Source organism: Zingiber officinale, chromosome 1B (genome assembly GCF_018446385.1).
Source record: "Zingiber officinale cultivar Zhangliang chromosome 1B, Zo_v1.1, whole genome shotgun sequence".
Classification (NCBI taxonomy): Eukaryota; Viridiplantae; Streptophyta; class Magnoliopsida; order Zingiberales; family Zingiberaceae; genus Zingiber; species Zingiber officinale.
The window spans coordinates 21,122,941-21,147,214 of record NC_055986.1 but is presented as its reverse complement, the minus strand read 5'-3'; the positions used below and the strand labels follow the sequence as shown (position 1 = coordinate 21,147,214).

At 36.7% G+C, this 24,274-nt stretch overlaps 2 protein-coding genes across 2 annotated transcripts; one reads left to right on the top strand and one right to left on the bottom strand.

Annotated features, from left to right (window-relative positions):
• Nucleotides 1-4,456: 4,456 nt before the first annotated feature.
• On the bottom strand, nucleotides 4,457-5,380 carry LOC122045777 (NAC domain-containing protein 87-like). Its single transcript, XM_042606181.1, has 3 exons — nucleotides 5,171-5,380; nucleotides 4,824-5,095; nucleotides 4,457-4,727 (listed from the first exon to the last, which is right to left on the bottom strand). The coding sequence occupies exons 1-3, from the start codon at nucleotides 5,340-5,342 to the stop codon at nucleotides 4,530-4,532; spliced, it is 642 nt and encodes a 213-aa protein (XP_042462115.1). The 5' UTR covers nucleotides 5,343-5,380; the 3' UTR covers nucleotides 4,457-4,529.
• Nucleotides 5,381-14,852: 9,472 nt separating this feature from the next.
• On the top strand, nucleotides 14,853-24,059 carry LOC122052350 (protein NCA1-like). Its single transcript, XM_042613833.1, has 8 exons — nucleotides 14,853-14,962; nucleotides 15,687-15,958; nucleotides 16,039-16,270; nucleotides 17,430-17,575; nucleotides 20,753-20,840; nucleotides 20,953-21,099; nucleotides 23,472-23,621; nucleotides 23,719-24,059. The coding sequence occupies exons 2-8, from the start codon at nucleotides 15,696-15,698 to the stop codon at nucleotides 23,791-23,793; spliced, it is 1,101 nt and encodes a 366-aa protein (XP_042469767.1). The 5' UTR covers nucleotides 14,853-14,962; nucleotides 15,687-15,695; the 3' UTR covers nucleotides 23,794-24,059.
• Nucleotides 24,060-24,274: the final 215 nt, after the last annotated feature.

Genomic DNA, 24,274 nt, shown 5'->3' with positions numbered 1-24,274 from the left:
AAAACTCGCAATTATAAGAAAAAGGGATTTCATATTTTTATCTCTGTATTCTTATTGTTTAATTTTGTAATAAAATTAATGTTAGGATTCATGTGAAAAAAAATTTAAATGTTTTTTATAATAATTAATTCTATATATAAAAAATTAATTACACTTTATTAATAAAATTGGAAAGTGCTGTATTAATTAATTTTTAAGATAATGAATAAAAATTTTAGATAATTTACTTTCTCAAATTATAATGGTAAAAAATCTGAATATTTAAATTATTAAAAAAATAAAAATATGATATATATGAATATATCTTATATATTTTTAAAAAAAATAATCAGTGAAAAATTAAATTAAAGTATAAGACATGTCCAATTGGATCATGTTTTTAGGGGCTAACAAAATATAGATTAAATCAAATTAATCGATCGATTAAATTAAAACATCTATATATTAACTCGTCAACTACTAGATATATATCTCTAAATCAAATAAGACTGATATGAATATGATATCATTAATTGAATTAATCAATTATATGATTCAGTTCAACGACAAAATTAAGTCGGTTCAATTTGTATTAATTAAATTTTAAAGTGCTATATTAATTAGTTTTTAGACAGATGAATAAAAATTTTAGATAAATATATTTTCTCAACTTATAATACTAAGAAGTCTGAACATTATCTAGAAAAGATATATTTTATTTTTCCTTTTTCTTTTTTTAATTGTTATATAATATATTTTATTTATTTTTATTTTTTAGAAAGTAGGGTGTACATTGTTTCATGCACTGATTATTAATTAGGACATTCAGTTCTCCAAGAGCTGATATCCACATGTATGAAAGGTAAATAAAATTGAAATTCATAAATTACTATTGAATAATTTTAATAATTAAAAAATAAATTACATAAAATCAAATAAAAACCTAAATAAAAAATATTGATTTTTAAAATTTAAATTAAATAATTTATTTTAATTAAAAAATAAAAGAAAAGAGCCACTTCTGCTTGAAAATAATGAGGGAACTCCCTCCCATGGAACACCCTCTCATTTAAGAAAAATGATATGTTTAAGAAAAAATTTTTAATGAAAAACTTAAAGATATACACATAAATTTATGGGACCCAAAAAAAATGAAATGATGGAACATGAATTTATGTATTTATTTTTGAATTTTTTTTAAAGATTTTTTCTTTAAACATATCATTGCTTCTCATTTAAATTACACATCTATTGGAGCTCCTAGATGTTCTTAAATTAAGTCGAGGTCATGCCCAACTCGATCTGCTTTTTGACATGTCTAGAAAAAAAAACAAAGAAATTAGCTGCATGTGGGTTTAGGATAGACTAGGAGCTCAAATTCAACTACAAACAAAATCAATAATTAGGAATCCAAAATACTATATATTTTGATATTTGTCAAATTAGGATGCATTTAAGAAAATAAAAGAAAATTTTATCTGTGTAATATTAAAATACAATAGGTCACATGTAGTCATATACAGCAACACCAATACGAGACGAGAGTGACTTCCCTGATTCCTTTTTTCCACCGTAATAAACTAAAGTTATATTTCTTGTTTAATCAAAAAAAGTTATAATTTTTAGTTTTCTCCACGTTATGCTCAAAGTTTAAATGCTCAGCTCAACACTCTCAGGATGTGTTTGATTTAAGTCATCATTTATAATCTTGGTTATATGATTACTAGATAATCACATAATCAAGATTATGAGAAATGCAACATAACTTATTAGGTGTTTGATTCAATTAAGATTATACAATTACTTAGTTTACATTTACTAATTTACCCTTAGAATATCATTTTTTTTTTATCCTACTGTTTACAGTGAGAGCAGAGATCTCGAGCAATGTGGCGATCGGCTGTAGCCTTCGCTCCATGGCGCAAGGGCCGGGCGTTCTCCTCCACCTCCGCTGCTGCGTCAAGCAAGAAGTGGGACGCTCTGGTGATCAGAGGCGGCCATAACGGCCTAACTACTCCGTTGTCTTTTTTTCTGTCTTTTATTTTGGATTATGATTAACTTGGGAGAAAATTCCTGACATTTTCTGGATCTTTGCCATCCTCTAGAGTTCATTGAGGGAAGGGGAACTAGAAATTGCTAGGGATTTGTTTGCTTTGCAAAGAGATTTCATTATTCCCTTTACACAGCGTCGCATTGACTCTCCGCAACTAACACCTCCGCCTGCTTTCCTTCCACCTTCCTACCACCACGGGATCATCGTGTTTCGGAAGGGCGAAATCCAATCCGTCGATGACTTGCAGATCTAGGTCGGTATCTGTTTTCTGGATCTTTGCCTAACTGCCGCCGCCTACCTCGCCCGTGCCGGCCTCTCCATTGCCGTCCTTGAGAGGCGACACGTCCTTGGCGGCGCCGCCGTCACTGAGGAGATTGTTCCTGGGTTTCGCTTCTCACGGTGTAGCTACCTGTAGAGTCTCCTCCTTCCTTCCGTCATCCGGTATTCTCTTCTCATTCGCAACTCTGGAAATCTCGTCCTTTGTCCTATTGACTTGGGGTATCTGAAGGGATTTGGAGTTGGCGAGGCACGGACTGAAGCTTCTTCGGAGGAATCCGTCGTCGTTCACCCCTTCCCTCGACGGCCGATACCTTCTTCTGGGTCCTGATGTCGCGATGACATTCCTGCTCATCTCCTCTTCGAAGGGTAATTTTGGAAAAAAATATTGATAATCTCGGAATCGTATAAAACCTAAGGTTTCTAAGGTTTTCTGATTCCTGGTTCTATTCCCTAATTGCTGATGTGGCGAGAATATTACATTACCATGAATCATCAATTACTTAAACCAAACAAGATTATCGTTGATAACCAACTAAGGTTATCAACGATAACCTCGAACCAAACACGCCTTCACAGTCACGTCGATATTCCACAAAAATTAACGTCTTAATTATAAAAAGAAGTCTCAATTTTCTCCATGCCGATACTTCTTCTGTGTTATCTCATCCACGTCTTGGACTGTGGCTAGTTACTAGCTAGTTTGACAAATTCTAAATATATATCTCTGATGTGTATGGAACTCTTTTGTGGTGTGAGATAGAGAGATGCATGCACAGACATAGCAGCTATATCTATTGAAGATTATAGAATCTAGCAAAAGATTTGTGTTAATAGATCTGTTAGAAATAGTTAATTATAAAGTAAGAAACCTTCAATGGAATCTATCTATTTGGTACCAGTTTCAATCAGTTTGTAACTTGCAAGAATCATTCTATAGTTATATATTAACATAGAAATCAACAAGATGAAAGTTTTGCTTGTTAAGCGCCATAAAATGTGGGAGATTGCTTCAGGGACTTCTCAAAAAAGTACAACTTGTGAACAATTAATTAATACATAATTATGAATAATTATTTATATAATATAAATATAATCTTAAGTAATTTAAGATAAATAACTTAGTCGTATATATTAAAGCTAATTACTAGATAGCTACATTTTGGTTCAACTAGTGATCGTGCACACGCGTCGCGTGTGTAATATAATACATTGAAATCATATTGACCCTTTATAATGAAATTATATTAATTAACTAAAGTAGAGTCATTAGGGTAAAGTACCTGACTTTTAAAAATCTGAATTATTTTGGTCTTTAAAATTTTGAATTATTTGGATTTTCGAATGTCACTCTTACGGCTTCCTATGAAAAAATTAATTTAATTTAATATTATACTTATCTTAGTAAAAAAAAAAACTAAGAAAAGTATATTTTTTAACATTGTCGGCCTAAAATATTTATAGAAGCTTCTTTGATCATATGTTGTCAATTCTAAGATGTGGGACTAAAGAGAAATATATTTTTTTATATAAAACAATCAGAGAAAATTAATGATAAGAAAAATTCATAATAATATGCCGTAGCTGAGTTTCGAACTCTAGATCACTGATTGTTTCGCTTGTGGAATTACTAATAAACCTTGGAATTATTTTTAGTGTAAATAGAAAAAAGGATATTAATATAAATTCATTTTAGCTTCACCAAAGTTAGTTAGTAGAGGGAGGAGATTTTTAATAAAATAGTAAGATATGTAATAGATTTACTTCGGAACACTTTGCTTAATTCCACTTGATGTATACACACCAAATTCCAAATCGACGTTGTCTCTAGAAAGGCATCTGATTTGGATTCAATTAATCGAGTCCATTTAAGAGTACTAATTAAAATAAGATTAGCGATCCCAGTAAAAACCTAGAAAAGGAAGAATATGTAACAAAACGCCTGAATGGTATGATCTCAATGATAATCTACCATCAAATATTAATAGAACATGCATGCATGGCAGGATTATATATATAGTTAATCACGAGTTAAGAATTAAAATTTGAACCAACTTCTTTTCTGGTGTATTAATATTCGAGTGAATCTAAACATGAAAAATAATGACACATGTACAGATACAGAGAGAATGAAAGGAAATCACCAACTAGTCAATTAAATTCATATATCGTTAGCAAACAAATCTTTTTACATCCTCACCATCCTGCTGCTTCCCACTAATTATTCATATAACTGCTGCTCCATCCAGTTATAGCTCAAATACTCTTGGAAGCAATCATTGGAATCAGAATAGACGTTGTTGTTATTATTATTATTGTCATCATTATTATTGATGAAAAGAGGCTGTGGACAAGTATCTCCAAGGTTTGATGTGGCTTCCATACCCTTGTGAACAATCCTACAGACCACCCATTCCTCCTGCAATAGTTCATTAATTATTATCGGCTGATAAAACATAAAATGGTAATGTGTTAATTATTCTATACATATATGCATGTATATAACTATACATACCTTCATGGGGAAGGCTACTGAGGAGTCTTGGAGCCTGTACTCGTGCATGACCCAATTAGTCTTCTCACCCTTGGGAGCTCTGCCTCTGTAGAACACAAGGGTCTTCTTCATCCCCACGAGGACTCCTCTTCCCTTATTCAAAATCTCTTTGTCTTTTCCCGTGGCCTTCCAAAACCCTGCTTTTGTGGCTCTGTTGGTCCTTGTTCCCGTTGGATACTTCCTGTCCCTATGGCAGAAGAAGTACCACTCCTTCTCCCCCACCCTTGCCTTGCCTAGCTATCAGTTTTAACGTTAATTTCAATATTAAGAAAAATAATACTAATTAACAAACTAACTATATATATTACTTGGAAGGTGCCATGGCTCGCACTTGTTTAAATCGACCTCTCCTCCTATGGCAATCGCAGTGAAGGCATGGTTGGCCACCTTGGGAGAGAGGTAGTGGGTGATGAGCTCTTCATCAGTGGGTCGGAATCTGAAACCTGGAGGGAGGTTCAGGCACTCTCCTATACTTGTCATCGTTGCGATGTCAAGGTGGAGATGCGAGGGACGTAAGAAGGGATACGGAGGAGGAGGGGGAAGGCAGTTAAATAGAGATGAATGGGTCGCTAATGGGAAAGCTCAGCTGAATTACGTGCAAGTGAAGATACTTGTGCGAGAAGGTAGGCAAGTTTTCAAACATTTGCTTATTGTTTTCAGTGCTGATAACTAAGAAAGTGACAGAAGGGATGTGACGTAAATTACGGTGGCGGTTGGTTTTTTTTTAAAAAAAAATGGAATTGAAATGAGACTAGGAATGTTAGTATTGTGAAAAGATAATATGTATTTAAATATTATTTTTAAAAATAATATTTAGTTAGTTAAATATTTTTTATTGAAATAAATTTTTTAAAAAAAAATTAGAGAAAAATAAGAAAAAAAAATTAGATGTGAGATAAAATTGAATGTGAGAGAAAAATAGGATGAGAGCTGATGAGAGAGAAAATATAATGAAAGAGAAAGTGTAATGAAAGCGAAAATATAATGAGAGAGAAAGAACAGAGGAAAAGTTTGATGAGAAAATGAGAAGAAAGATTGTAATAAGAGAAATTGAGAAGAGAAAAGTATGATAAGAGAAAATGAAGAAAGAGAGTGAAATGAGAGAAGTTGAGAAGAGAGAAAGTATGATGAGAGAGGGTGAGGAGGGAGAAAGTGTGATAGGAGAGAATGAAGAGAGAAAAATATAATGAGAGAAAATAAAGGGAGAGTGTGTCTGATGGGAGAGAAAATGTGATGAGAGAGAATAAAGAGAGAGAAAGTTGTTGGTGCAACATCCCTCAGGTCAAGGTTGACCTGGTTGACCAAGCTGAGTCTTGGTTTGAGTTTAGATGTTTGACAATAAGAAATTGATTGAAGAAGAGTCAAGTAGGTCAAGGTTGACCGGATACTTGACTGGGAAGTCCTAACTGGGATGTTAGGCAGAAGGAAAGTCCTAGTGAGTGAAGCTAGGCAGATTGAAAATCCTAGTGAGTGAAGCTAGGTGAAAGTCCTGGTGAGTGAAGCCAGGTGAAAGCCCTAGTGAGTGAAGCTAGGCAGATGGAAAACCCTAGTGAGTGAAGCTAGGTGAAAGTCCTGATGAGTGAAGCCAGGCAAGGGAAAATCCAGATGGATCAAGGACGATCGGACATCTGGTGTTGGGAAGTCCAAGTAGGTCAAAGGATTGACTGGATACTTGGCACGAGGAAATACAGATAGGTCAAAGGGATTGACCAGACACTTGGTGGGAAGTCCTAGCAGGTCAAAGGAGTGACCAGATGCTAGGCATGATGTACCAACAGATCAAGGTTGACCGGATGTTGGTTTGAGAGGCTTGGAACTTGGTTTTGGGCAAAACCCAAGTGTTGGATCGATCAGTGGATCGATCCAGGCCTTCTCTAGCGAACAGAGAGCCTCTGGATCGATCCGTGGATCGATCCAGATGTCCCAATCGATTAGTGAATTGATCGGGACGATGCTGCTTCGCGCGATAAGCGCTGGATCGATCCGTGGATCGATCCAGACGTTACTCCAGAGCACAGAGGCACTCTGGATCGATCCGTGGATCGATCCAAAGCCTCCCCGATCGATTGGGAACATTCGAATCGATCAGGATCCGACCGTTAGCATCGATAAAGGCCGCAGGCGCACGATTCCTTCGGCATCTCTTCACCGATTCATTCCAGATCTTCACCAGCTCCTCCACAGCTCTTCTCAAGCTCGAGATCGCCAGTTCTTGAAGGTTCTTGGAGGCTCTTCCAAGTCAAGAGGCGGATCAAAGCAAGAAGAAGAACCTAGGGTTAGGGTTTGTGCACTCATTGTAAGCTTGTAAGCTTGTATTTCTTTACTACCCTTTCTTCTTCTTGTATTGAGTCTTGTAGGGTTTCTCCACCCTTGGTAGTTACCATAAAGGAGTGTTATTCATAGTGGAGGGTGTGTGCGTTGGTGTGGATCCTTGGATTAGTCACCTCTTGTAAGGTGGATACCAAGTAAACCAACCGTGTTAGCGTTGTGTGAGTGTTTCTGTATTTTCCGCTGCACATCTTCGAAGAAACAAGCAACGCCGAGCACCGAGCGAACGCGACGAGCTATTCACCCCCCCCCCTCTAGCTACTTTTGGTCCTAACAAGTGGTATCAGAGCGAGGCTGCTCTTCACCGGAATCATCGCCGGAAGGGTCAAGCATAACAAGAAAAGCTAGAGGGTGAAGAAGTTGAAGCAAATTCTTCAAAAGTCAAAGATTTCAAGAAGCTCAACTTCAAAATGCAATTCCAAGATGGACTTGGATTTGACACAAGGGTGGCTCCACCATACACTTCCACGAGCTTCGATTCTTGGAAATCAAGAATCGAAAACTTTCTTATGATGGAGATAGAGCAATGGTTTGCTCTAATGGAAGGATTTGAAGCTCCAACAAACTCCAAGGGCAAGCTTCTCAAGAAAAGCAAATGGAGCTCGGAGCAAGTCCAAAGGTGCGAGGCAAATGACAAAGTGACCAAGCTTTTGGTCAATTTATTGCCAAGCATCATCCTTTGCAAAATTGGAGAATTTGAAGATGCAAAGGAATTATGGAGCAAATTGGCCAAGCTTCATGAAGAGATCCCCTCCACTGTACAAGATCATGAAGAATCCAGAGAGGGTGACTCTTTGGAGCAAGACCAAGAGGAGGACTCCGAGGTTGAGAGATGCTCAACCTCCGAAGAAGAGGAAATCCAAGAAGCTTCATCCTCAAGGGAATGCACCGAAGGGAATAAGGAGGGAGTATACTCCTTGTTTCATATTCAAGATGATGAAACCTCCACCTCTAAGATTGAGGGGGAGCAATCCTTGGTGACACCGGATCAAGAAGAAGGAGAAGCTTCTACATCCGGGTCAAGTGAAGAAGAAGAAGATGGTGCCACCTCCAACATTCAAGAAATATCAAATGGAGGAGCAAGTGTCATCCCTACACAAGAAGGTAAAAATAGTTCAATTAATAATAAAAATCATATTATATGTTTTGAGTGTAGGGAACATGGGCACTACAAGAGCAAGTGCCCTAAATTGGCCAAGAAGAAGGGCCAAGTGGCACAAAAAGGTAAGGTGAAGCCCAAGGAGATCATCCCCAACACAAAGAAGAGCAAGGAGCATATTATATGCTTCTCTTGCAATCAAAAGGGGCATTACCGAAGTCAATGTCCCAAGGGGAAGAAGATGGTAAAGGCTCAAGGAGGAAGCTCAATTCAAGGGGGAGCCTCCAAGGTAAAAAGAAAGGTAACTTTTATTGAACCTACCCCTTTACATTATGGTAAAAAGTATGATAGTTCTAATTTTTATCATTTTAATGCAATTTACCATAAGAATAGAAAGCATGAGGGCTTTAAGGAAAAGCATGTGGCCCTACATGCCAAAACTACCCAACCTAAGGTTAGGAAGGTAGATAGACACTTGGGCGGGAACACTAAGGAAAATAGATATGCCCAAGATCAAAAAGGCTCATGGACCAAAACCTAAGGATTTAATGATAGAAAATCAAGTCTTGAGGTCAAGACTTGATAAAATGGAAAAGACCCTAAAAAGGATGGAAAATATCCTAAAAGGGCAAAATGAGCAATACCTAGGGCTAGGAGCACAAAGGTCATCCAATTGCCATAGAGGTTTGGGATACAAACCCAAAGCTAAAAAGGATGCTCCCTCTTACCATAGAGTTCCATACAGTTATGGAACAAACCCTAGGTCTAGTGGTCAAGTCAAAAATACTAGGGAGGTCATCCCTAAGAGTGTTTTTGCAATAAAAGTGACAAAGGCTTCTAAGAAGTCTAAGAAAGTCACCAACAAGGTCACAAGGGAGGATATCCCTAGAAATGACCTAGAAAATGTAACCAAGGCTTTTAAGAAGCCCAACAAAGTCACTAGGAAGGTATCTAGGGAAGTAATCCCTAGTGAATACCTAGAGTATCCAAGGAGCATCAATAGGTGTTGGGTTCCTAGGAGCATTTTCTCTACCCCATAGATGGGTTAGAGAGTGTCAACTCCGATTAGAAGGGTAGTTAACCCAACTTTGAGGAAATTGACACTCAAGGAGCATTTTCAAGGTTTTTGTTAACCTTTGAAAATGAAATGGAATTATTATTTACTCCTTGAAAGAGTACAATGTGCCTAATGATGGAAGAATTGATTTTAATCTTAAATGACACATATTGGGAAATTCATAAGAACTACCAAGTTGGGATTTTGGTATGTTCTTAGGAAATTTAAGGCAATCCGGGTCTTAATTTAAAAGTGCTACTTTTGTGAAAAATGAAATATGCCAACATTTGAGGATATGCTTAATTTCGACTGGCATAAATTAATAAAGGGAATTAGAAATGCCAATTTAGGCTTTGGCATTTTCTTGAAGCACTTTAGGGCAATCTAGGTTTAAGTTGTAAGTTTAGCTAAGGTTTTAAGAATATTTAGATAGTTAATCCAGGTATATTTTATTTATGCTAAATCTTGCCATGATTGTTTGCCCATCATATGCCATGACATCATGTCTATTTTTGCATTCATGTTTTATTATGAAAAATCCAAAAATACCATGTCATGACATTCATACATCATGTAGTTATAGGATATTTTCTTTTGAAAATTATTTCTTTTTGATGTATGCCATAACAGTATCATGCATTAAGTTTAATTCCTTGTAATTAAGGACAAATGACATTTAACAACACTTATTAACAAGTGACATCCTAGGTGGATGTCTAATATCTTTAAAATGCCTAGATAGATATGCATGATCCCTAGATTAGGGCAAAACCAAAATCTACATCTCACAAAGACTATAAGGTGACTTGTATGTGCTTTAGTGCACATTAGATACAAGTGAGATGTTAGGATGATGAACAAAGCTCAAGATGTTGATTTAGTGCATTCTTTTGAGTTTTTAGGTTCATCAAAACACATAGTTATGTGTTTTCCCATCATTGGGAAAGCTAATGTACAAGTCATGTGCATTATGCCCAAGGAACATGATGGGATATTGGTTTTGAAAATGTTTTTAAAATACTTTTGGAAAACCATGGTGAAGGCTATCTTTTGATAGTAATCACCATTGAATAGTTAGACACAAACTTGAAGAAAACGCTAAAGTTTTAGCAAGTTTTCAAGCTTGTGTCAATCTTTGAAAATATGATGTATTTTCATAGAAAACTATTTTTCCATGATTAAGTATGCCCTAAATAATGTCTACATGAAATTTTATGATTTTTGGATTTTTGTAGAATTTTCTAGGGGTTTCTGAAGTTGACTGAAATGGAATTTCAGCAACTATCAGAGCTCCGATCGATCCATGGATCGATTGGAGTGCCTGAATCGATCTGTGGATCGATTCAAACGACAATGAAGCTCGCTGGATCGATCAGCCGATCGATCCAGGTAGTCTGAATCGATCAGTGGATCGATTCAGAAAGGTTCAATCGATTGGAACCCAACTCCAATCGATCCAAGTTGCTGATTTTGGCTGGGAAGGCCTGATTTCAGCATCTTTGAACCTCTTTGAGTCTAGGTAACCATTCCAAACCCCTACAATACATTTGTATACATACAAAGGGTGTTTTCATGTGAAAACAAGGATGGATTGGTTAAGGAAGGCTTCATTGAAGTTTAGGTTGAGGTTTGTTTCAAATTTTGAGTATTTGAACCTCAAAACTTCTAAATCTGGGTTTCCTAAAGGTTTAGGGATTCCAAGTCATTGTTGGTGCAATGACAGAAGTTACCACCATGTCTTTAGGGGGAGGGACTCTTTAAAGACATGAAAAATTATTTTTCATGAACCTTGGAAGGTGGTTAACCTTCTTTAAAGAAAATGCTCATGTATGAGCTTTTGAACTTGAAATGGGGAGTGGATATCCTCATTATTTCAAGTGGGAACTCAAGTGGTTAGAAAATACTCAAGGTTGGGTATTTGTCTACATTGAGGAAGAAGTTAAGGATAAATGAAGGGTATGGGACCTTCATTATCGTGCTGATCACAACGAGCGATGTTGTGAACAACGAGGAGCAACTCTTCAGGGGGAGAGTCGTCAACAAATGGATTTGTTGATGTGTACCCAAAATTGGGGTAAGGGTTGATGTGTGCCCAAAGATGGGTTGATGTGTGCCAATAGGGGGAGAATGAAAGGACCTGTGAATGGGTGTAAGTTAGGCTTTCATTACCTAGAGGGAGTGTGCCCTCTTAGGGGGAAAATGAAGAGCTTAATTTATGTGTTCATTACCTAGTGGCATGAAGATTGAGGCTATAGGATTAGCCTAACTTACATGTGGTATTGTAAGTGTTATTGTGATATTGTCAAACATCAAAAAGGGGGAGATTGTTGGTGCAACATCCCTCAGGTCAAGGTTGACCTGGTTGACCAAGCTGAGTCTTGGTTTGAGTTTAGATGTTTGACAATAAGAAATTGATTGAAGAAGAGTCAAGTAGGTCAAGGTTGACCGGATACTTGACTGGGAAGTCCTAACTGGGATGTTAGGCAGAAGAAAAGTCCTAGTGAGTGAAGCTAGGCAGATTGAAAATCCTAGTGAGTGAAGCTAGGTGAAAGTCCTGGTGAGTGAAGCCAGGTGAAAGCCCTAGTGAGTGAAGCTAGGCAGAAGGAAAACCCTAGTGAGTGAAGCTAGGTGAAAGTCCTGGTGAGTGAAGCCAGGCAAGGGAAAATCCAGATGGATCAAGGACGATCGGACATCTGGTGTTGGGAAGTCCAAGTAGGTCAAAGGATTGACTGGATACTTGGCACGAGGAAATACAGATAAGTCAAAGGGATTGACCAGACACTTGGTGGGAAGTCCTAGCAGGTCAAAGGAGTGACCAGATGCTAGGCATGATGTACCAACAGGTCAAGGTTGACCGGATGTTGGTTTGAGAGGCTTGGAACTTGGTTTTGGGCAAAAACCAAGTGTTGGATCGATCAGTGGATCGATCCAGGAGCTGGATCGATCAGTGGATCGATCCAGGAGCTGGATCGATCCAGGCCTTCTCTAGCGAACAGAGAGCCTCTGGATCGATCCGTGGATCGATCCAGATGTCCCAATCGATTAGTGAATCGATCGGGACGATGCTGCTTCGCGCGATAAGCGCTGGATCGATCCGTGGATCGATCCAGGCGTTACTCCAGAGCACAGAGGCGCTCTGGATCGATCCGTGGATCGATCCAAAGCCTCACCGATCGATTGGGAACATTCGAATCGATCGGGATCCGACCGTTAGCATCGATAAAGGCCGCAGGCGCACGATTCCTTCGGCATCTCTTCACCGATTCATTCCAGATCTTCACCAGCTTCTCCACAGCTCTTCTCAAGCTCGAGATCGCCAGTTCTTGAAGGTTCTTGGAGGCTCTTCCAAGTCAAGAGGCGGATCAAAGCAAGAAGAAGAACTTAGGGTTAGGGTTTGTGCACTCATTGTAAGCTTGTAAGCTTGTAAGCTTGTATTTCTTTACTACCCTTTCTTCTTCTTGTATTGAGTCTTGTAGGGTTTCTCCACTCTTGGTAGTTACCATAAAGGAGTGTTATTCATAGTGGAGGGTGTGTGCGTTGGTGTGGATCCTTGGATTAGTCACATCTTGTGAGGTGGATACCAAGTAAACCAACCGTGTTAGCGTTGTGTGAGTGTTTCTGTATTTTCCGCTGCACATCTTCGAAGAAACAAGCAACGCCGAGCACCGAGCGAACGCGACGAGCTATTCACCCCCCCTCTAGCTACTTTTGGTCCTAACAAAAGTATGATGAAAGAAAATGAGGAGGGAGTGTGTCTGATGGGAGAAAAAGTGTGACGAGAGAAAATGAGGAGAGAGAGTGTGATGAAGAGAATGTATGATGTGAGAGAAAAAGGTAGAGAAAGTGTGATGAGAGAATAGTAGAGAGAAAGTATGAGGAGAGAGAAAGCGTGACGAGAGAGAAATTGTTATGGGAGAAAATAAAGAGAGAGCAAGTGTGATGAAATAAAATGAGAAGAGAGAATGTACGATGGGAGAGAATGTATCTAAATTTCCTATCAGAATGAATCAATTTTTTTTTATCTTTAGAGGAAAATAAGAGAAAAAATAGATATGAGAGAAAGTTGAATGCGAGAAAAAAAATATGATGAGAGAGAAAATGATAAAAGAGAAAGTGAGATGAGAGAGAAAGTGCGATGAAAGAAAATGAGGAGAGAGTGTGTGATGAGAGAGATTGAGGAGAGAGAAAGTATGATGAGGGATAAAGAGTGTGTGATGAGAGAGAATGAATAAAGGGAAAGTGTGATGAGAAAAAACGAAATGAGAGAAAATATGATGAGAGAGAAAGTGTGATGAGAAAAAAATAAGAAAAGAGTGTGTGATGAGATAGAAAGCAAGAGAATGATGATGGATAAAATGTGATGAGAAAAAATAAGGAAAGAGTAAGGGTGTCAATTAGGGTGGGTCTGGTCGGGTTGAGTTTTTTTTTTAACTCAACCCGAACCCGACCCGAATTCGACCTAAACCCGAGTTCAACCCAAAATACATAAACTCGAACCTGAACCCGACCAACCCGATCAACCCGAACCCAACCTAGATAACCCGAAAATTCAATTCAAAATGATTTTTTTGGACTATTTTTCCTATAATTCTTCACTTTTATCTCAATACTCTATCATTATCATACAAACATGATGTTAATACATATAAAAATATCTTAATTTTCAAAATAAAATTCGATTTAACCCAAAAAAACCTACTAAATCCTATATTTAAGTCAATTTGGGTAAACCCGAACCCCGACCCGACCCAACCCGAAAATTTTTAACCCTCCAACCCGAACCCGACCCGAAACCGAAAATGCCCAACCTAAACTTGATTTTTTTTTTGGGTCGACTCGGGTTGGGTTGTCAGGTCGGGTTCATTTTTGACACCCCTAGAGAAGAGTGTGTGATGTGATAGAAAGCATGATGAGGGAGGATGAGAAGAGATAGAGTGTGATGGAAGAGAATGAAGAGAGAGAAATCGTGATGTGAGAAAATAAGGAGAGAGAGCGTGTGATGGAAGAGAATGCATGATGAGAGAGAAATGGTAGAGAAATTGTGATGAGAAAGAATGAGGAGAGAGAAAATATAATGAGAGAATTAGGAGAGAGAAAATAGTGAAAGAGAATAAAGAGAGAAAGTAATAAGAAAGAAAAATTGAACAAATATATTAAGAGTATTTTCATCCAAAACTTAATTCTTATTCTTATCAAAATCTAAAGGAGGAAGTGAGTTTTATTAATACCTAAATTTTTAAATTTCATTCTAAAATTTTGATTTCATATCCATCAATTAAATATAAAATTTTTATAAATATAAAATTTAGAAATGAATTCAATTTTACATTTGTGATAGATAGATTCAAGTTCGAAGGCAATCAAAATTAATACTAAATCCGGTGCGACTCCGAACTCGAATTGAACCTGGTCTAATTTTGGGCCTACGGGACTCACCCGTCGCGGCCCGACCCAGGTCCCCTCGCAAACACATAATAAAAATATGCGGCTCTGCCACTCCAGCCAACGTGCAATCAAAACCCCCCCTCTCCTCCTCTCCACACATTTCCTTGGCCTTCCTCTTCCCATCGCGTCCGGCGAATCGGCGACGACCGCCTTGCGCTCTCATCGCTAATCGTATCGTTCTTATTCTTTTGTTTTTTTTTATTATCGCTATCGTTTTTGTAGAAGAGGAATTTGGATTGCTGAACTTGGGGCTGAGCGTTTGGGGTCTGATTGTTATGTGACGTGCATAGAGCTGGATCCCATCTGATTGAGGAATAATAAACTTTTGCTTGTCATTTGAGGGATTACCTCTAGGATTTCATGTGTGATTCACCTGTATTTTATGAATTTTCTCTTTAGAATGCTGCTTTTGGTTCGCGTAGCTAGGTTTTATTGAACTTCAGTAGCCATGGCGACTCAAAAAAATTTAGTTGAATTACTCCTCTTTTTGTTTTTTTGGAGAGAGAGAATGTTATATTCAGGTGGAGTAGACAGTTATCATGAGATTCTAGTCAATCTCGGATCACCTGTTGATATTTTGACACCTTGTGGCATAGGTTCATGGACAACAATGTTTTTCCTTAGAAATTGCCTTAAGAAATCAAGCATGCAATGGTTCGGGAGAAGATAGATAACAAACATGTGTACAATTGTTGAAATCTCCATATCCAATTGCACAATAACACAGATCTGTAGTAAACCATTAGATTGATTTACAAAGTGTGGAGTACTAAACAAGCAGCAATTTGCAAGCCATATCCAAGTGTTATGCCTTAAAGATTCTAATTGTGATCCCTTGCTTATGTGTAGATACAAATATATGTCAATTAATATCTGTATCTTTTGACTGTTGCAGTCTAGTAAAATGAGTTCAGCTTGTCCATTTGCTAAAGGAGCTTCAGTTGGCGCTGTCTGTCCAATGAGATCTCAAGAAAATCAAGAAAAAACACAGGCTGTGCATGAAGACAAGATAGATGATAAAAGCAATCATTCTGATACTATATCTCCAAAATGTCCATATGGTTTTGACTCACAAAATTTTAAACTTGGTCCTCTAAGTTGCATGATTTGCCAAAGCTTGCTGTTTGAGAGCAGCAAATGTATGCCTTGTTCCCACAAATTTTGCAAGTGAGTAATGGATACAGCTTTTAAATTCATCTTCTTTTTCATGGGCGAATATATGATTGCATTACTTCATTGATATTCAGGGTCTGCATATCCCGCTTTAGTGATTGCCCACTCTGTGGTGCTGATATAGAGAAGATTGAGCCTGATAAAGAGCTCCAGGACATGGTTGATCGCTTCATCAATGGTCATGCTAGAATCAAGAGGTCTCAAGTTAATACAGATGCAACAGAAGCAAAAGATGTTCCCCAAACTGTGATATATGGTGATGTCTCCATGGAGCGTGGATCTTTCCTAGTGCAACAGGCTCTGAGGGTATGATGATTATTTTTTTCCCATTTATTTTCTTTTAGTTATTAGCTTTATGCAATACAATATGTGCTGCTGTGCTTGTTTCTTTTTCATTACCTTTTGCACTTTAGGGTGAACATGCTGAAACAAATCAACAGATCCATGCTTGATCTTGATTTGATTGCCTCTATGAATGGGCAAAAACCTCCAATGGATATCTGACCTAACCTGACAGTTGCGTTATTATGGTTTATGGTCATTTCATCCGGCAAAATACTGATACAGTGCATTTGGATTTTGGATCAAATACTGGTATCTAAAATACTAACTAACCTGACATAACCCAAATTTGATTATTGAAATATATTAAAATTTGAAATATAATATGTACATAGTAAATCATCCTATGACAATTCCTGCCACTAATTCATGGGTTAGCATGTACCATTAAATTGTAATCATCAATAGTATTTTTGTACCACTGAAAAATTCAAAACCTCATGTTTCTAATCAATCTGAGTATAGATAATGATCAATTATATTCAACCTAAAGTATTGGAACTTAATTTTTGTGGATTAAGTAGATGTTTTATGTTGGTATTAGTAAGTACTTGATGATGGTCTAAAACCCAATAAGTGATCTGACCCATTCCAACCTGACTCAATCTGGTCAAATCTCCTGTTGGTTGGGATACAGTTTTGGTTCATTTTTTTTAATCCAAAAAACTTAGGTTAAATTCCCATCAGAGCTGACCCACTTTCATCAAAATTGCTTGAGAAAAAAAAAATCAGGCATCTAATGGCAAGTCCAGATGACAATGTCACTTTTTATGTGAAAAATGTGTGATAGTGGTCTGAAATGATAAGACAATGGTTTGAGTTTGAACTAAATTCACATGGAAATTGATAAGAATATGACACCAGTTCACGTTTCATCTGAGGCTATCATTTTTTTATTTAAAAACATTGTTCATAGGAATTCAAAATCGTCGTCATCATGATCAAGCTGTATTTGTCTCGACTCATTGGGGTTGACTACATTAAACTTATGCTTCAATTGGGCTCCATGCAAAGCTATTATCACTAATACCATTTAAATTAATAAATGATTTTAAGTACTGGTCTGAAATGATGGAAGAATAATTTCTATTTCTATTCATTCCATGCTTGCTATCATCTACAGGCTTTCCGTGGACAAAATATAGAGAGTGCTAAATCAAGACTCAGTATATGTGCAGAGGATATCAGGGAACAATTGGAGACATCAGGAAGCACATCTGAATTATGTTCACAACTTGGAGCTGTTCTAGGAATGCTAGGGGATTGCTGGTGTGTATTTCACTACTTCTAACATTGTACTTGTCTTATCTATTATGCAACCAGACATAGAATTGTACTTTTGACATGTAAACTGTTACACATATGTTAATTTACTTTTGTTACATCTTTTGCATAGTGTATTTATAAGCATCTGTTATCATAATTAATTTACCACTACCATGTCTTCTTTAAGCAAAGATATTGTGAGTTAGCATCACAATGTTTTTTTTTTATCAAAACTCTAAAATATTAATTTTCTAAAGCTAGATGCATATTCTTGGCATAGAGAACATTCAAGTAAAAATGAATAATGACTTTCAAGAAAAACAAGGGCTGGGAAAACCCAACCTTTAGCCTCATTTTTAGTGTTGCCCATTGATAAATCGAACAGGAGAAGAAACCTAATTGCTCATGACAACAAGGTTGACCTGACTATCCTGTCTATAACAATCATTCTGTGGCATGCCTTCATTAAGTGGATACACATTAGTTGGAGGGCTGATATATGTTCTTATTGAAAGTATGACATATTTGTGATATACCAAAATGACATCATAAATACTTGTGAGATGAAAACCTTCTAATGATCTAATGTTTTGCAGGCTAGATAATTTAGGGTTACCACATTTATCAAAGTGACACAGTTTCTCCAATAATAGAGTAACATTGAGAAAGAACAAGAGCAGAGTTCATGAATATTATAATTTCCAAACAGCTTATTCTCTAGGGAAAAATTATCCTCTCCCTTAATCTCTTAGATGAGGAGCGTTTTAGTGGCATCCAAAGAAATAGAATTGGAACACTAAGGTATAATTGGAACAAGAAATTAACTGCATATGTAATATTTACTGCTTCAAATGGAGGAACTAATCCAGCTGCTGATCAAAGCCATCTTTCAGCATTCCTTCTCTTCCAAAGAACTCTCTAGTGATTAATATGAGTATATTACAGTGTCATATTGGTAGACACATTCAAATTTTGAAAACATAAGCATATGAAATATTCATTGAGGCTAGGAAAATTAACCATAGAAGAGTTGTCATTGATCTTTCACAAAATCCATCTTTTCAGTCAATGCTTGTAGTAAATGCCTACTTTTAATCTTTTCATACGAAGATATTCCATCTAAATATCACCTTTTCTGATTTCTTTACTTGAGACCCACTTTCTGATTTCTTCACTAAACCACTTAGTCTAAACCAATTTTCTACTTCAAGTTCAAAGTCAGGCATGTTTGATATCTATTGGAGCAAAATGTGATAACGCTCACCCTACCGGCTAGATACATGCAGTTAAACCACAGGGGGCATTTTGCCCTAGCAGACCCTTTGCATACATGTTTGATATTTTGATTTACTGTAAGGGGGAGTATCAAGACAGTTAATATAATATTTTTTTTTAATTTTATCTTTTCAAAGCACTCCTAGACCATATAAGGTTCATGCTACTGCTGCTTATAGATTATCATTATTTTCTCTACCATGTATATTATTTTTAGCAGAGAGCTTCCAGAAATCTGTTGCACAATCATGGAGAGAGCAAGTTTCCTATAAATGATTTTGATATTGTTGAAACAAAGTTTGCTTATAGTTAGGAAGGCATCAATCTTTAATAATTAGCAGCATTTCTCCCATGAGCAAACAAGATATTCTCCTTGGCATTGGATTGATCAGAAGTTGATCCCAACATAAAGATGTTCCTCTCGTAATTGGAAAATCACCTTCTTTTCTTGTATGTTCAAGTAGTTGAAAGCCATTTCTGCCTTTGCCAGCCAATTCAAGAAATTTAAGTGATCATATTGTGAGTTAAAAAGTAAGAATTCCTATTCAGTAGTGTTTTTTTTTTGTCAGTGAGGATATTTGCAATGTCCATACCTACTTTGTCTGACAAGCCAACCTTCTAAGCTGGAGGCTTATGCGCTGTTTTTAAAATTCTGTAATCCTATGAGAATTGATTCATTGTACATGAGTATCTTCTCAGTCACAGATTACAGTTTTTGCTACAAACATCTACAGGTCAATTTACGAAAATCTTCTCTAATATGCACCACAGATTTTTCTTTATTATGTTTACCTTGGATCTGCATTTGAAGTGCGTGAGACATTTTCAAGATTCTTGGTTCTGTTGCTCTTTCTTCTCCACGTCTGGATCCTTTCTTTCAAATCATTCAAGAATGTCCTACATTGCATCTTGATCATCATCAGTAGTTATTTTTTGTCGATATCATTGTGATGTTCCATGATATTGAGAAAAACCGTGCAACAAAATTTAATTGATCAAGAACTACAATAATATTCTTCAATTTTATAATTTTAAATGAAGTAACTTATGCCGAGAAACCATCCTCTCACTTATTACAATCTTGTAGCTGAGGATTTTAAGCAACAAGAAAATGATGGAATGCCAAAAAATAAGGCATAATTGAAATAAGAAAAAACGTATTATGATAGTTATTGTAAATATTATCGCTTGAGATGGATTATCCAGTCCAACTCAATCAAATCTATACCTCACCATTCACGTGGGTTCAGAAGTTAAAAATCTAGATTTGGTGTAAAGAAATTGTGATCCCAGCAATTAGCTCAAGTAGTCATATTGATATTTCACCCATCAATCAAGTTCAGGTGGGATTTGGACAAGAAACATAAGAATTAATGAAGTTCAGTTCAGCTACAGCTTAGAAACTTGTCACAATGGCTTGATCTAGTAGATATAAAATTTGTCGCCATCTGTAGTTTTGAACACATGGTTCATCAAGCTATTATTGGTCTCTTTCTGAACATCTCAAGCTTTTAAAACTAGTTGTTTGCCAATTTATTTAACATGGTATGAGAGCAAAAGGTCTTGGTTTAAATTCTCTCTGTCAAAAATAGCATCTCATCATTCATTTGATGAGTTTGGGTAGTCAAATCAAGTATATCCACCCACACATTAAAGGAGAATCTAAGTAGATATATTCCTAAGAGCTCAAGTTTCAAGGTTAAATGGTAAGTCGATCAGCTTTAACAGCAGTGAATGCTTTGTGACATGCCAGAAGATGCAGTCGCAATTAAGCTGCTAAATGGTTGATTTATTAGGTAACTTTATAGTATAAAATAACTTCTCTTGTTATGTTCAACTCTAGCTATTAGTAGACTTTCCAATAAGTTACAAGATTATTGCTCAATTTAATTCCTTTCCTTGCAGTCGAACAATGGGGGATGCTAAGTCAGCTGTTACTTTCTATGAAGAGAGTGTTGAGTTTCTCTCAAAACTGCCTCCAACTGATATTGAGGTTCTTTTAGTTTTCTTCAAGTTTAATTGACTCAATTGAACACATGTAGGATTCCTTATTTGGTTTGTGTTTTAGCTTGTCATAACATAACTTGTCTTTTTCTCTTCTATAGTTGGTGCACACACTGTCTGTTTCTTTAAATAAAGTTGGAGATCTTAAATATTATGATGGAGACTTGCAATCAGCAAGAAATTATTATGCAAAAGCTTTGGATATTCGTCGAAATGCAGTAAAAGAGAACTCAAAATTGTCTTCCCAGGTTAGCAATTTGTTTCACCTGAATGTATCAGTACACTTCCCACACAAGCAAACAAGTTTGTTCTTTTCTATTAAGCCAATATAAGTTGGACATATGCAAGAATAAATACATACGTATACAAATACTGGAGAAAATATTTGGCATTTGACAGAGTTTTGCCATTTTCCATCCAACATTGGAAGGATTAGAATTCATATTGATGGTTGCACTGTTACTTTGGTTAGGATGTGACAATGGATTCCCTGATTATATAGTGTATATAGTATCCTCTGCTGTATGTAGTTCTCAGAAATTGTATGTTTAGTACTTATGTAATATATGCAGCAGGACGTAGAGATCATTCTATGTAAAGAGCATGTATTTGAGATGGGTGAATTTTATTATGTACCTATTTCATAAAGAATCAGCTTTAGGTTGTAAGAAAGGTAGGAATTAGGACTATAAGGCACTTACTAGACAAATTTGAAAAGGACTCATCCAGTGATAACTCCGGTGTAGAAATGGCTATTGATTCAATTGCCAGAACGTACACCAAACAATTTGGAATCAAAATCTAACATGGGTGCTGATTCAACAAGTCAAAACTTTCTTGCAGTAATATGCCGAATATAGATCCACAACTTCTGCGAGCAAGAATGTGCAAGGGCTCCAACTCCTGAGATCTATGGAGCCACACAAATGCTAACGCAAGCAGTGTGAGGGCATACTCTTGCAGAAAGGAATTAGGCAGCGCCTACATGGTTTAGTGGTTCTATGATATTCCAAATTGGATTTCCCACATTGAACCCCTAGTTTAGCTCAGTCACTTCTATCAATCATTTATTTCATCTTCGACCTGCCTCATAGTAGGAAAATCAGACCAGTATCATCAAGACATTTCTCAGTTGTGCCACCACCACAATTAGCTAACTTGTCATGAATTAATATCTTTCATTTTGACTGTACTTTATTGGTGTGGTTCTTAAAGATGAATTATCATGCCTCCTTGGAAGATTTTGAGATTGCCAGAACATTCTGCTTTGATCCACAAGTCGCTAACTAGTAACTATCAACATCATTTTGAACTCCTTTTTGTTGATCAAGCAGGTTCCTTATCTATTAAAAGAATTTAAAATTCTTGTTAGAGGCTAGAGCCCAATATTAGAAGTGGAGGTTGAAACCTATCAACCAGGATATTTAATGGAGGTCATTTTAGTTCGCTCTGCTCTAAGGATTGCACTTCAGTAACTCTGTAAGGAACGGGACCTTTTTTGTTCTTCACCATCACCTATCATTTAACAGCTTATTTGAGCAGAAATGACAATGGGCGTAGTAGATATGTTGGCGACATAATGAATGTAGTGGTTGTGTGATGGATTTAGTTGATGTAGGAATTCATTGAAATGAATGGTTCAATGGATTTATTGAAATGCAGTAATGGATCTGTATGTAGAAGATATCATTATAAAATAATCAAGGAATTAATTAATCTTACCTTCGAAACAAAGTACTTACGATGCAGGAGTTCTCTCTTCACACCAAGACTGAAGTGGAAAAATATGAACAACTTCACAGAAAACTATAGGGGACTGATGATCTAATCATCTCAAGTATGTGCAACAATGCTTGCTGACTCACCTACCCCTAACATGATAGGATTTTTCTTCAGTATTTGTTGGTCAATATTGGTAAGAATTGCATAGTTTAGGGCTTAGGATCTTCCTTTTCAATTTTTTTTGATAACCACAAGTTTTTTATGCAAGTAATAATGAAAAATGATATGCAGAGGAAAAAAATCTCATGAAAAAACTCAGGGATAGACACACAAAATGATGGGGCCCACAAAAGTGAAAATGGTGGGCTATGAATTTATGTGTCTATCCTTGAGTTTTTCTTTGAGAGTTTTCCTTCTGCGTATCATTACTCAGTAATAATACAATGGTGGATGGCCAGCACTAATTTTATGAATACCAATTGGTTTGTATCGCACTGACTACCCATCACTACCGATAGGATGCTTGATTGATGCATCTGAACTCAATCGCATCAGATGTTTCTGTCTGATCCGCACTGTCATTAAATGAAGGATTTTACCATGAGAGCTGGCTGGTCATTGATTTGAACTGACGTTCAGCGGCTTTATTGGCTTCACATATCTTGATTAGCATCCTTGCTGAATAATTTTGTTTTTACCTACGTGTTAACACAATTAAATTTTTTTTTTGCTGCATAAAGTATGTGGTCATGGTATGGGTTTTTCTGATAAAATGTAAATGATGCAGCTGAATATTCCATCTTCCTATCAATTAGGGCTGATTTGATTTAAGTAGCATTTGTGATTCATAATCTTTTCTTGGGTTTCCATCTTATTCGGAAATGGTTTTTCTTGATAGGTTGTTGATTTCGCTGTTTCTCTTGCCAAAGTTGCGGATGTGGACAGAAATCTAGGAAATGAAGATGTTGCAACAAATGGATTCAAGGAGGCAATAAGCTGTCTGGAATCATTAAAGCTGAGTACAGACGAAGTTGGACTAGAACAAAAGGTATTTTATTTAACCTCATTATTACCTATGTTTTTTTGCCCTTTTTGTTTCATAGCTTCGATCCAACTCATTCACTATTGTCTGTCTCTAAATGCAGCGTAACTCTGTGCTGGAATTCCTGAACAAACAGCTTGCAGAAAAGGATCGTCAGGTCATTGATGCTGCCGTTTGATGAGGTCTGAATGCAACAAGAAATCCACCGTAATTACTAGTTCGAACATGTTTGCGCCACTTGCAAACTTCCTATGCTACCTGCTTATATGAGGTGGGCTAATGCAAAATCAGGTTGCCTCTCTACATGTACATTTATATGGTTTGCAGGCCTCTGCTTTCAACGTGTTAGGATAGACTGTAACCAGAATCTGTACTCTGTATGCAGATAAATGTATCGTTTGACGGGAAATATATGGAATCTAATGTTACTATATGTTTGTTGAAGAGAGATCGTTTAACATAGATCTGGCTTTCTATTGAAAACTGAATGTAAAAAATAACATGAAATTGATTTTGCCACATGGATAGGAGCTTCATTTGTTCCTACGTGAAAATTGATTAGTCATCTGTTTAACACATTATATAATTTTTCACATCCTAGTGCTTACGACAAGAGAATAGATACGATGCAAATTCTTCATTTCTTCATAGTTTTGGGG

Coding starts and splice junctions, on each gene's coding strand:
- LOC122045777 (XM_042606181.1), bottom strand. CDS start 5,342: ATGACAAGTATAGGAGAGTGCCTGAACCTCCCTCCAGGTTTCAGATTC. Junction 5,096..5,170: donor CGAGCCATGGCACCTTCCAA/GTAATATATATA, acceptor ACTGATAGCTAG/GCAAGGCAAGGGTGGGGGAG. Junction 4,728..4,823: donor CAGTAGCCTTCCCCATGAAG/GTATGTATAGTT, acceptor GAACTATTGCAG/GAGGAATGGGTGGTCTGTAG.
- LOC122052350 (XM_042613833.1), top strand. CDS start 15,696: ATGAGTTCAGCTTGTCCATTTGCTAAAGGAGCTTCAGTTGGCGCTGTC. Junction 20,841..20,952: donor TGCCTCCAACTGATATTGAG/GTTCTTTTAGTT, acceptor TCTCTTCTATAG/TTGGTGCACACACTGTCTGT. Junction 21,100..23,471: donor ACTCAAAATTGTCTTCCCAG/GTTAGCAATTTG, acceptor TTTTCTTGATAG/GTTGTTGATTTCGCTGTTTC.